This window comes from Delphinapterus leucas, chromosome 7 (genome assembly GCF_059928025.1).
Source record: "Delphinapterus leucas isolate spDelLeu-1000000601 "Yukka" chromosome 7, BTC_Dleu_Yukka2, whole genome shotgun sequence".
Classification (NCBI taxonomy): Eukaryota; Metazoa; Chordata; class Mammalia; order Artiodactyla; family Monodontidae; genus Delphinapterus; species Delphinapterus leucas.
The window spans coordinates 79,382,501-79,396,868 of NC_143135.1; the positions used below are offsets into that span (position 1 = coordinate 79,382,501).

At 33.1% G+C, this 14,368-nt stretch overlaps 1 protein-coding gene across 1 annotated transcript in view; it reads left to right on the forward strand.

Moving 5' to 3' along the window:
* DYNC2H1 (dynein cytoplasmic 2 heavy chain 1) overlaps positions 1-14,368 on the forward strand; it is a 364,877-nt gene that overhangs the window by 10,729 nt on the left and 339,780 nt on the right. The window contains exons 4-12 of the mRNA XM_022560560.2: positions 3,087-3,205; positions 4,198-4,342; positions 5,098-5,330; positions 7,656-7,790; positions 7,896-8,009; positions 8,127-8,238; positions 8,575-8,699; positions 9,716-9,891; positions 12,191-12,386. Of these exons, the coding sequence (XP_022416268.1) occupies positions 3,087-3,205; positions 4,198-4,342; positions 5,098-5,330; positions 7,656-7,790; positions 7,896-8,009; positions 8,127-8,238; positions 8,575-8,699; positions 9,716-9,891; positions 12,191-12,386 (1,355 nt within the window). The remainder of the gene's footprint in view (positions 1-3,086; positions 3,206-4,197; positions 4,343-5,097; positions 5,331-7,655; positions 7,791-7,895; positions 8,010-8,126; positions 8,239-8,574; positions 8,700-9,715; positions 9,892-12,190; positions 12,387-14,368) is intronic.

Below are 14,368 nucleotides of genomic sequence, written 5' to 3' on the forward strand. Positions count from 1 at the left end.
GCTTTTCACCGTTGAGTATGATGTTAGCTGTGGGCTTATCATATATGTTATTATGTTGAGGTATGTTCCCTCTATATCCACTTTGTTGTTGAGAGTTTTTAGTCATAAATGGATGCTGACTTTTGTCAAATTTTTTCTGTATCTATTGAGATGGTCATATGATTTTTATTCTTCAATTTGTTAATGTGGTATATCACATTGATTGATCTTTGGATTTGAATCATCCTTGCATCCCTGTGATAAAACCCACTTGATTGTGGTATATGAACCTTTTAATGTATTGTTGAATTTGGTTTGCTAATATTTTGTTGAGGAATTTTGCATCTGTATTCATCAGTTCATCATATTGGCCTGTAATTTTCTTTTTTTGTGTGTGTGTGTGATATCTTTGGTTCTGATTTTAGGGAGATGCTGGCTTTGGAAAATGAGTATGGAAGCATATCTTCATCTGCAGTTTTTGGGAATAATTTGAGTATGATAGGTGTTAACCCTTCTCTACATATTTGGTAGAATTCACCAAACCATGTGATGCGAAGCCATCTAGTTCTGGACTTCTGTTTTTTGGAGTTATTTTTTACAATTACTAGTAATGAAATGATTCAATTTCATTACTGGTAATTGGTCTACTCATATTTTCTATTTCTTCCTTGTTCAGTCTTGGGAAACTGTACATTTCTAGGGATTTGTCCTTTTCTTATAGGTTGTTCATTTTATCAGTGTATAATTTTTCTTAATAATATCTTATGATCCTTTCTATATCTGTGGTGTCAGCTGTAACTTCTTTTTATTGATTTGGGCCTTCTCTCTTTTTTTCTTGATGAGTGTGGCAAAGTTTGTCAGTGACGTTTAATTTTTCAAAGAACCAGCTCTTAGTTTCATTGATCTTTTCTATTTTTTCTTTTTTTTTTTAGTCTCTGTTTCATTTATTTCTGCTCTGATCTTTATGATTTCTTGCTTTCTGCTAACTTTTGGTTTTGCCTGTTCTTCTTTTTTCTAGTTCCTTTAGGTGTAAGGTTAAGTTGTTTATTTGAGATTTTTCTTATTTCATGAAGTAGGCTTGTATTGCTATAAACTTGCCTCTTAGAACTGCTTTTGCTGCATCATGTAGATTTTAGATTGTTGTGTTTTTATTTTCATTTTTCTTCAGGTATTTTTTGATTTTTCCTCTGTGATCCATTGATTGTAGCATGTTATTTAGTCTCTACATATTTGTGTGGTTTTTGCAGTTTTTTCCTTCTAGTTGATTTCCAGTCTTAGAGCATTGTGGTCAGAAAAGATGCTTGATATGATTTCACTTTTCTTTAAATTTGCTGCATCTTATTTTTGTGGCCTAGCATGTGATCTGTCCTGGAGAATGTACCATGTGCATTTGAAATAAATGTATATTCTGCTGCTTGTGGATGGAATGTTCTATATATATATATTAAGTTTATTTCATCTAATGTGTTGTTTAAGGCCATTGTTTCTTTATTGATTTTCTGTCTGGATGATCTGTCCATTGATGTAAGTGGGATGTTAAAGTTCCCTACTATGAATTTATTACTGTCAGCTTCTCCCTTTATGTCTATTAATATTTGCTTTATGTATTAGGTGCTCCTATGTTTGATGGATATATACTTACATTGTGTTATATCTTCTTAGATTGATCCCTTGATCAGTATGTAATATCATTCTTTATCATTTGTGAAAATCTTTTTTTTTTTTGACTGTAATTAGGCAAATTTACTTTATTCCAACTCAGATTTTCTTATAGAGTTAATTTTCCACATAAATAAGAGTTAAAATCAGTGTTTTAATATTTTTTTAAAATCAAAAGTTAAAAGGGGGCTTCCCTGGTGGTGCAGTGGTTGAGAGTCTGCCTGCCAATGCAGGGGACATGGGTTTGTGCCCCGGTCTGGGAGGATCCCACATGCTGCAGAGCAGCTGGGCCTGTGAGCCATGGCTGCTGAGCCTGCATGTCCAGAGCCTGTGCTCTGCAACGGTAGAGGCCACAACAGTGAGAGGCCACGTACTGCAAAAAAACCCAAAAAAGTTAAAAGACATCAAGTATTCCTTTTGCAGTGTTTTTATTTATCCTTGTAGGGACGCTTTTTAGTAATTAATTGGACTATAAGAAAAGCCATACAGAAAGTTTGTACCACAGCATCATGTGTGATAGTCTTTAAAGTCTTTTTTTATCTGATGTAAGTGTTGCTTTTTGATTGCCATTTGCATGGAATACGTTTTCCCATCCCCTTTCAGTCTGAGTGTGGCTTTAGATCTGAAGCAGGTCTCTAGCAGGCAACATATATATGGGTTTTGTTTTTGTATCCATTCAGCCAATTTATAGTAATTATTGATAAGTGTGTACTGATTGCCATTTTGTTAATTGTTTTGGGGTTGTTTTTGTAGTTTGTTTTTGTTCATAGAAATTGTAAAAATTATTTTCTGTGCATCCTTAAGAATACAGAAATGTGCAAAATCAGCAAATGAAACCAGTGACTTGCTGGCTTTTCATTTTCAAATGATTCTATTCTTTTTTTTTCTTCCTTCCTTCCTTTCTTTCTTTCTTTCTTCTTCTAGTTTTATTGAGATAATTGACATACAGCCCTGTGTAAGTTTAAAGTGTACAGTATAATGATTTGACTTATATACATCATGAAATGATATTCACAGTAAGTTTAGTGAACATCTATTATGTCATATAGATACAAAATTAAAGAAATAGAAACAAAAATTTTTTCCTTATGAGGAGAAATCTCAGCATTTATTCTCTTAAGAACTTTCATACGTAACATAAAGCAGTATTAATTATATATATCATGTTGTACATTATATCTTTAGTACTCATTTATCTTATAACTAGTAGTTTGTTCCTTTTGAGCACCTTCATCCAATTCCCCCTCTCCCCACCCCCACCTCTGTTAACCAGCAATCTGATCTCTTTTTCTATGAGTTTATTTGTTTGTGAGATTTTGAAGTGTAACTGACTTACAAAACTATGTTAGTTCCTGGTGCACAATATAGTGTTTCAATATTTCTTTACATTTCAAAATGATCAGCATGATAACAGTTGATATTTCTAATTTTTCCTTCTCACTTTTCAGGTATTCTTACACCAAGTGATGAGTTCCAGTTTTGGATAGAACAAGCTCATCGTGGAAGTAAACAGATTAGTAAAGAAAGAGCCAGTTATTTTAAAGAATTATTTGAAACAGTTGCAAGAGTACGTGATTCATACATAGTTATATATCAGGTTTTGATAGAAGTACCTTAGCATTCAATTTTTACTAGATTTATCTCTGTTTTAAAATCATTACTTGATGGTTCTGGACAAAATATATTCTTCAGATGTAGCAGGGTTTACTTAAGATATGTATCTTAGAAGTCCAAACTTTTAAAAAAGTTAAACTCTAATCTCTAGAAAATATTTTTCTCAAAAACATAATTACTTTCCTGCAGGTAGATAGGAAAAAAAACAGAAACCTCCTACTAACAGAGGTTTATCCTGTGCAGGTAATATGTTCTTTGGAAAAATTGTTTACTTTATTCAAATTAGCATTTTGGAGGAATCTGAAATATAAAAAGTCTTAGTTTGATACTTATTAGATTGATTATTCCTTGGTGTATCTATGGAGAGGTTAAATAAGTGACCATTTTGAGTGTTTTTTACAAAATCTATTCTTTTCAAAATAAATATTTTCAAAATAAATATTTAGTAATTTTTTATTCATTCCCAATATTATTTCATTAATATCATTTGAATGAAGTGTTTGAAATGGTTTAAAACTTTTTTCCTAGCAGTGATATACCATGTACTATGTTTGTATTATTGGTAACATTGTGCAACCCAGGAAATGAATCAATAAAGATATATGAGGTGAAATGGGTAGTGTACATATGGTGTTAAGGCCATTTCTATTAGGTAAATAAAAGAAATGTCCCGAATTTAAAGGAAATTAGGCCAAGGGTAAAAATAAATTTATAGAGTTTATGTAATTCTTATTTTTCCTTCTGGCTTTCATGAAATTTATGTTTGTGAAGGAACTTATAGGGTATTTGTTTAAAGAAGTAATATATCATATGATAGAAGAAGAGGAGAAAATAATATGGCAGATATTAGAGATGTAGCGTTTGAAAAAGTCTGAGAACATTTTGACTATATTGCCCAAGGTACAAATATGATTATGTTTAAAAATGAATGCATTTTGGTTTTAGGAGTTTTATAACTTGGATGGTCTGTCCTTACTGGAAGTGGTTGACTTGGTGGAGACAACTCGGGATGTTGTAGATGATGTGTGGAGACAGACAGAACATGATCATTATCCTGAGTCACGAATGTTACATCTCTTAGATATTATAGGTACTAGTAAAGAAATAAACTTTTGCAATTTTGGAAGCCTGAGTTATTTTGTTTTCTGTTTTTACCTAAAATGTTCCTGAATACAGTAATTGTTGCTTAAAGTAACTCTTAGAGCAAATCATATAGGATTATTTAAGTAGATATTTGTACATAGTTGGTTAATTTAAATCATAGTGTCAGATTGTTTGACTATAATATAACTAAATTAACATAGATTTTTCATCACTATCTATGTATTAATTTAGACTTTATTTTGTAATGAACTGGAAAGTTTAATATACATTGGGTTATCTGTTGACATTAAAAATACATATACTTTTTGACCCAGAATATACCTTTCTCATTGTTATCCTAAGAAAATGTTAGACAAGTACATAAATGTGTATGTAAAAGGATATTTATTACAGCATTGTTTGTAAAATGAGACTAGAAACAAATAGCAATTGAGAATTGGTTATGTAATGCTATGTCCATACTGTGGGCTCTGCAGTCTTTAAAAAAATGTGTATATATTTCTATACTTCAAAGAAATGTGTGATATATTGAAAGATGCAGAAATACAAATATGTGTGTGTATGTGTGTTTTTAAAAAATATTTGTTATTAACAGTGCCCGTCTAAAGATGTGGATGTGGTATTTCAGAGATCCTTGGTTTGCTAATTTGTGTATTATTTTAATTTTGTAAAAAGCATATGTTTCATAATTATTTGATAAAAAGATATGTTCATTAAAAAGTTTGTTTTACGTGTTATTAGGTGGCTCCTTTGGAAGATTTGTTCAGAAAAAGTTGGGAACTTTGAACCTATGGGAAGATCCTTATTATCTTGTGAAGGAAAATATGAAAGCTGGGATTTCAATTTGTGAACAGTGGGTTATTGCCTGTAGTCATCTAACAGGTCAGGTGTGGCAGCGCTATGTACCTCATCCGTGGAAAAATGAAAAATATTTTCCTGAAACACTTGACAAACTTGGCAAACGCCTTGAAGAGGTATATTTGATTATTTGGATCTTTGTTTTAAGTGTGAAGTAGGTCCTCACTTGTTTGAGAATGTGTTTTATAATTAATAAGACCTACACATCTGATAGAACTTGTTTAGACTTTTGGGAGAGAATAAGAGGTAAAGTTCATATGAGATGACTTATGAAGTTGTGTGGTACAGTACCAGGTGCCCAGTGGGTACTAAGTGCTGGTTTCCACTTCCTTTCTTTTTTTTTGGTTTGTGGCTATTCAGTTTGTAAGTTGTGAACTTTTATTTTGTTCTTCTTTGTTGTAAAAAGACAGTCAACCCATTTGTCTAGGTATGGAAGCTCTCAGACTTTCTCTTGGCTATTGAAATTTTTACAAGCGGAGACAGCTTTTCAGGGAGTACTCAGTGGAAATATTTGAAACAGCTGCTTAGTTTATATAAGTTATGAGTTTCAGTATAGAACTTAGATGTTTAGCTTGAAGGGGCAGGCAAAATGAGAATATGTGAAGATTGCAAAGTGACTTTTTCCCTTTGGGCTTAAGGGAACCATTGTTCTTGGGGATTTTTTGTTGTATTTTTTTTTTGGCCATGCTGTCCAGTTTGGGGTATCTTATTAGTTCCCAGACTAGGGACTGAACCTAGGCCCAGACAGTGAAACCACTGGACCAACAGGGAATTCCTGTTGTTGTGTTTTTAAACCTTTTCATTATGAGAAATTTCAAACACACACAAAAGTAACATAGTATAGTGGATGTCAGTGTATACATCACTCAGTTTCAGCAGCCACTGACAATGTTCAGTTCCTGTTCCATCTTTGTCTCCCCTGCTTTCCGTTTTTTTGCTGGAGTATTTTTAAAGCCAATCCAAGAAATCTTATACTTTTACCCTTAAAACATAATCATAATACCAATATCACCCCCAACAAAATGACAGTAATTTCTTAATATCATTATGTATCTAATCAATATTCAAGTTTCCTGATTGTCTCAGAAATTTTTTTAGTTACTAAATGTTGGTTTACTTGAACCAGGTTGCTTCACAGGCAGTACTATATAGTTCTTATACATTAGAGGAGGCAGGTAATGTCTGGTTTTCCCACTTTCATGAGTTAAGTTTGATCTGTGGGTTCATGTATGATTAGCCTGATCCATCTGTTATAACGTTCTTCATCAGCTTTTTCTGAATGATTTATCATGAGGAGTTGGAAAATGATGATTTTCTAATTCTGTTGTTCTTTCTGCATTTATTAAGTGATGTTGGAAGAACTTGTCTTCATCAGTTTTTTAGTGACCCTGAAATATAGTTTGTATAGGAATGGTAGTATAGACAATTAGTTTTTATTTATCATTTTAGTACAATGAACAATAAGTTAGTATCAGTAAGTTCCATAGGCAATCAATGAAATGCTTTTTTAATAGTATCATTATGAACCTATGATTTTTTATATTTTATGAGTTTCAACCCATTGTAGTTTTTATCATAGTTATTATTACTGTATTCAAATTGTCCCATCGTTGGACAGTGAGTACCCCTTTACACTGGCTCTGTGTCATTTTTGACATGCATCCAGTATTTCTTTGATAACTTCCTTACATTCTGGCCCCTCAAAATGTACTGGCCCATCTACATTTTCTGTTTCATACCTGGAATTAGTCATTTCTCCAAAGGTCCTTGTTCTTATCAGTGGAAAATGGTATTTAGCAACAACAATCTGGTTGAGGAAGTGGTAAATGTTATTTAATTATCAATGCTTTTAGGCTGTCTCAGTAGACAGCATTGTTAAATTGGTACTTTTGTTTTTATCAAAAGAAAAATAAATCATGAGTTTGTTCTGATATTTTCAACTCAAATGGAAGATTATAGCATTTTTACTTAGCCTTTTGGATTACCTTTTGATGGTTGGTAGAAATTTTAAATACAAAATGAAATAAATTGTTTTCCAGCTGTTAATAGATTATACATAATGGAGTTGTTAACATATTGTTTCATTATTAGAAGTGCAATTTAAGGCAGAATAATGGAAATCAGAAATTTTTACTATAGTAAGGAGAGACTCTAAAACTTTACCTAAATGAGCTTTAAACATAGTTTAAAAATACTTAGATTTTATATATGTTAACTAGATTTGAGCACATTGATTGATAGTAGTGTGATGATACAGTATGTCTTTGAGTATCACTTTGATTATTGATGAGTAGTAATAACCAAGATTACAGTTCAGATTTATTGTTCATTTCAGAGAATCTAGGTTAAAGAAATTCTTGCCCAATATCTTTAGATTTTAGACTATTTGTGCTGATGTATTGATTTAAATAAATTTGTTGTTTTAATATTTTATGTTTTAGGTCTTGGCTCTTAGAACAATTCGTGAGAAACTTCTCTATTTTTCACCTGCCACTGATGAGAAAATCATATGCTTGGCTCGAGTATTTGAACCTTTTACTGGCCTGAATCCTGTGCAATATAATCCATATACTGAGGTTGAATATATATGTGTTTGTCTACATAATTTCCTGTTTGTGTTGTTCTTTTTAAAGGCCGATTTTAAAAATATTAAAGTCTAACAATATTGTTAATTTGTTTAGCCTTTATGGAAAGCTGCAGTGTCTCAATATGAAAAAATTATTGCACCTGTGGAACAAAAAATAGCAGGAAAATTAAAAAATTATATTTCAGAAATTCAGGATAGTCCACAGCAGGTAAAATATTGAAATATTTAACTTCTAATATTTCCCTTAAGCTATTTGAGGAGATACTCATGTTTTTACCTAGTCGATTCACTTGGGATGAACATATACTTATTTGTTTCATATTAGCTTCTTCAAGCATTTCTGAAATATAAAGAGTTGGTGAAGCGTCCAACCATAAGCAAAGAATTGATGCTAGAAAGAGAAACTTTATTGGCAAGACTTATGGACTCAGTTAAAGGTAAAAGTGTATCAGAGATTACAGTGTTTGCTTGAAAAAATATTTTTGTAGATTGCTTTTTCCTTTGTTGTATACCACTTAGGATTAAGATATTATATTTTATGACATCTGTATGTTGAAGGTTAATTTACTATTTCTGTAATAAATGACAGGTTTCTTGAATTAACTGGTTATTTTCTTTCTCTCACTTGATGTGTGGTGAGGTTCCTGAGGGTAAAGGACCAACTGTTACTATTTTTCTATTCATAATATTTGACATAGTGTTTGGTACATGGAAGGCATTTAGGAAATCTTCACTGAATGCGTGTAATCATTTATTTGATTTAAATTTTATAGACTTTCGATTAGATTTTGAAAACCGATGCCGTGGAATTCCTGGTGATGCATCTGGACCACTTTCTGGCAAAAACCTTTCAGAAGTTGTCAATAATATAGTTTGGGTTCGTCAGTTGGAAATGAAGGTATTAGTTTTAATAAATGTTGAAGAATACTAATTGTAAAATGTGCTAAATTAATGTAGAAGGCACTCTAGAACTGTAGTGAAAACATTAAGAAAACATTCTCTGTTTTCCCTGCATTTTCATCTAATTTTCATGTGAAAATGTAGAACTCTGAAAAAGTGAAAAATATATAAATTTCAAAGGATTTTTTAATTCTTTGAAGTGTATCTGTAGAATTTTGGTACGTACAAAGTCTATCTGCAAGTGTGTTTATGTAAATACATCATCCTACGTTGAAAGGAAGTTAACGGAATGGTGAAAGGTAATTATGGTATTGCCTAACGTTGTGGCAGCAATTTATAGAATTAAAGGACTATTATTTTAATATTATCAAAGTTGATCTAAGAATCTTATGTGCTTACTAATTAGTATGTGGTACACTATCTTGCATTCGACTCATGTAATAAATATTAATTGGTTTTAATGTATGATTAAGAGCAAGCAAATATAGAGTGTTATAAAGGCTAGCATATTTGAGAGTTCTATTTATTCAAGTTTATATTTTGATGTTTTTTCTGTAATATTTTGCCTAACTTTGTTAGTCAGCTTTCCAAGTTGCGACAGTCTTCTTTGTATACTTGTGGAGGAAAGGCATTTCTCTTCTTTAATTGGCATCCAAATTGGCCTAATTGTTGTTTGAGCTGTTAACCACAGCATTTAATAAAGGGCTCAAATTATTGCATAACATATTTAGGAGTATTGCTGAATTCTTGGAGTTTCACCTGAATTTCCCTTATTGTACCCTTCAAATTATGCCTTGTATGTGTTATCTTCTGTGTTTTGCTATTCTGAGGTTGTATAATTCAGAAGCAAAGTAGGGGTTGATATTCTTAAATTCACTGGCAAATCTTCTATTTTACTGTTTACAGATGAATGGGAAAATAATTTCTGAATCACAGAACAGAGAAGAGAGCTGATTTTATGCTAATTTTGTTAGAATTTAAATAATAAATATTCTTGTAATTTGGCTCTTTAAGGCAGATGATACTATCAAGATTGCAGAGGCTCTTTTATCTGACTTGTCAGGATTTCGATCTTTCCATCGAAGTGCTGAAGATCTCTTAGACCAGTTTAAACTATATGAACAAGAACAATTTGATGATTGGTCCAGGGATATTCAATCTGGCTTGTCTGATTCCCAATCCGGTTTGTGGTAAGTATAAGTATACTAAACAGTGAAATCTACACAAGAATCTTTTTTCTTGTGTTATTAATCCAAATGACAAGATGTAATTAATCATCTCTACTCCTCTCTCCTTTCTCCAAACTTGCTGATGCTTTTAGAATTTTTTTTTTGTTTAGTTTTTTTTTTTTTTTGCGGTACGCAGGCCTTTCACCGTTGTGGCCTCTCCCACTGCGGAGCACAGGCCCCGGACGCGCAGGCTCAGCGGCCATGGCCCACGGGCCCAGCTGCCCCGTGGCATGTGGGATCCTCCCGGACTGGGGCACGAACCCATGTCCCCTGCATCGGCAGGCGAACTCGCAACCACTGCACCACCTGGGAAACCCTTGTTTAGGTTTTTTTTTTTGCGGTATGCGGGCCTCTCACTGTTGTGGCTTCTGCATTGGCAGGTGGACAACCACTGTGCCACCAGGGAAGCCAGTTTAGGTTTTGATGATCAACTTTTAAGTCATTAAGGTTGGAAACTTTGACTGCCTTCCTTTGGCTTCTCATATCTATTCCGCAGAACTGCAGATTCTTATTTTGGAATTAGGCTTTCATGCTCCCATGTTTTTTTGTTACTGGTATACATATGTTTTCCTACCTTTTTGCATTAATATTATATACCCCCCGTACATATTGTAAACTAAAATTTTGTTATTTTTAAGCTCCTTGAGATGAAGAATATTTCTTCATGTTGTCCAACATAATAAGGATTTGGTAAATATTTATTAAGCTATATTGAATGTAATTTAATAGGTTAACCTAATTATTCCAATGGGTATTTAAAATGGATGGCCTAGAAAAACCATTGTTTATTTGTTCAGGTCAACTTTCCCCATTATATTATTGTCTGTAATTTTAGAAACTTGCCATGTTTTAGTTTTTAGAAACTTGTTACTTTTTAAAAGTAACTTTGGTCATAATATGAAATTCTGTTTGTTTTCCCTATACTGCTGCAATGAATAATTAGGCCAAAAGTGGTAGCTTCCTAAACTGAATGAATAATTTTTTTTCTTTTATCTTGCATTTTGGTTTTGGAAGAAGAATGAAAGAACCAAAGGTGATAAGGCATAATGATTATAACTTTATGTCATTTAACTCTTTCCCTTTCTACCCTGAACCTAAAATATTAGAGATGATCCACCGCCCCCCCCCCCGCAAAAAAGTAAAGAGTTCTATAGTCAATTAATTTTGGAGAATTTGCACGTTTATCACTACGGCTCTGGTGGAGATCCACTGTGTAAGACAGAGTACCAAAAGGACTGAGATCTGCAGTCAAAAAAGCTGTTTAACTTTATTCAACCTATTTTTTTCCTCATTTGGTGATGAAACTTCTGACTCTCACTTTTTTTTGGGTAAAACCCATCATTGTTGCATAGAATCAAGAGTGTTTTGGAACATATTTCAGTATATGCTGGTATGTAGAAACTAATTGTGAATATTGGTTTCAAATAAAGGCAAAAAGTGTCACTGTTACAATTTTCTGATAGACTTTATGTTCTTATAGGACAGTTTGGGCTAAATTATTATTTTAAGACATTTTAAAGTATCTGCTTTTTATTATGCTTTGTTTTATGCATTATTAAGTAGGCTGAATAGATTTGTTCTTTGCTTTTCAGTAACTTTCTAAGACCTGCAAGTTCTCCTAATTGTGAAAGTGATTTGAAAGAAAGCATTATATAAACATGATCCTGAAAGAAGGGTCATGAAAACATAATGCTTTTAATTTCCCACAGCATTTTCACAGTCCATGGAGACTTGAGTGCCCCAATGTAAAATTTGCTATTGTGGCTTTTAGAAGAAACACAAAGAAAAGAGTCTTTACATAGTGAAAGGAAGAGTAGAAGAATGAAACATTTGAGTATCTCTACTCCTAGTATTTTGATGTTATTTATTATTGATCCTTTAATGGGAGTATTAAAGAACCAAGTAGGCTGACTAAAAATCTAAGATACCTTTTAGAAAATGAATAAAAGCCTTTTCTCTTTATGATGGATTTGATGTCTATTTTGAGTCTTAGCTGAAGGTTAAGAGATTGATTTTTCTGACTTCAAAAGCTGCTTGGTTGAAATATCGATATGATGGTATATTTTGGATATTGTAGTTTGTTATCAAGATCTGAATTGTGAAATACTGTGTGAAAAAAATATAACTTAAAAACTATAATTAAAATCTTATTTTTACTTTGAGTTAATAGTTTTTACAACTTTTCTGTTAAGTATAAAATTATGTTTTTCGTCAAAAGAGTGAGAACATGAAATTTAAAAAGTTTTATTTCGTATTGTAGTATTGAGGCTAATAGTCATATTATGGAGTTGGATCCTAATGATGGATCATTAAAAGTGCATTATTCAGATCGGTTGGTGATTCTTCAGAGAGAAGTTCGTCAGCTTTCTGCACTTGGCTTTGTTATTCCTGCAAAAATACAGCAAGTTGCAAACATTGCACAGAAATTCTGCAAGCAAGCAATTATTCTGAAACAAGTAAGAAATGATATTTTTGAAAACATGGCTATTCTGAGTTCATTACATTAGAGTATTTTAAGGGCTTTGCTTTCTGCTTTTGATTTTGTTAGGCTAATAGAATAGCACAATTAAGTCTTGTGAAGTTACGGTTTGCTAAATGACTGCATTACAAAATTTACTTTGTAATCCCCTATATGGGACTTTTATTAATTTGAGGGATTACTGTTACTGCTTTTCATTCTAAAGTCATTTAGAAAAATAGAATATTATTTTCTCTTTTATTCTTCTTTTATGTTACTAGATCTTAAAGGGCTTTCTAATTAAGGGCCTCTGTCTGCCTTCTAGGGGCATATTCTTAGAAAATTACTGAGCTGATGGACTGGTCTTTGTGGTCATTTCCTTGGTCTACCTGAAGCACACTGCCGTCAAATCATTTACCTGTTTAAAACCATTTTGTTTTTACATCTTTATTAGAGTATAATTGCTTTACAATGGTGTGTTAGTTTCTGCTTTATAACAAAATGAATCAGTTATATGTATGTTCCCATATCTCTTACCTCTTGCGTCTCCCTCCCTCCCACCCTCCCTATCCCACCCCTCTAGGTGGTCACAAAGCACCAAGCTGATCTGCCTGTGCTATGCGGCTACTTCCCACTAGCTACCTATTTTACGTTTGGTAGTGTATATATGTCCATGCCACTCTCGCATTTTGTCACAGCTTACCCTTCCCTCTCCCCATATCCTCAAGTCCACTCTCTAGTAGGTCTGTGTCTTTATTCCGGTCTTACCCCTAGGTTCTTCATGACATTTTTTTTTCTTAAATTCCATATATATGTGTTAGCATACGGTATTTGTCTTTCTCTTTCTGACTTACTTCACTCTGTATGACAGACTTTAGGTCCATCCACCTCTTTACAAATAGCTCAATTTCGTTTCTTTTTATGGCTGAGTAATATTCCATTGTATATATGTGCCACATCTTCTTTATCCATTCATCCGATGATGGACACTTAAGTTGTTTCCACCTCCAGCCTATTGTAAATAGAGCTACAGTGAACATTTTGGTACATGACTCTTTTTGAATTATGGTTTTCTCAGGGTATATGCCCAGTAGTGGGATTGCTGGGTCATATGGTAGTTCTATTTGTAGTTTTTTAAGGAACCTCCATACTGTTCTCCATAGTGGCTGTACCAATTCACATTCCCACCAGCAGTGCAAGAGTGTTCCCTTTTCTCCACACCCTCTCCAGCATTTATTCTTTCTAGATTTTTTGATGATGGCCATTCTGACTGGTGTGAGATGATATCTCATTGTAGTTTTGATTTGCATTTCTCTAATGATGAATAATGTTGAGCATTCTTTCATGTGTCTGTTGGCAGTCTGTATATCTTCTTTGGAGAAATGTCTATTTAGGTCTTCAGCCCATTTTTGAATTGGGTTGTTTGTTTTTTTGTTATTGAGCTGTATGAGCTGCTTGTAAATTTTGGAGATTAATCCTTTGTCAGTTGCTTCATTTGCAAATATTTTCTCCATTCTGAGGGTTGTCTTTTGGTCTTGTTTATGGTTTCCTTTGCTGTGGAAAAGCTTTGAAGTTTCATTCGGTCCCATTTGTTTATTTTTGTTTTTCTTTCCATTTCTCTAGGAGATGGGTCCAACAGGATCTTGCTGTGATTTATGTCATAGAGTGTTCTGCCTATGTTTTCCTCTAAGAGTTTGATAGTTTCTGGCCTTACATTTAGGTCTTTAATCCATTTTGAGCTTATTTTTGTGTATGGTGTTAGGGAGTGATCTAATCTCATACTTTTACATGTACCTGTCCAGTTTTCCCAGCACCACTTATTCAAGAGGCTGTCCTTTCTCCACTGTACATTCCTGCCTCCTTTATCAAAGATAAGGTGACCGTATGTGTGTGGGTTTATCTCTGTGCTTTCTATCCTGTTCCACTGATCTATCTTTCTGTTTCTGTGCCAGTACCACACTGTCTTGATTACTGTAGCTT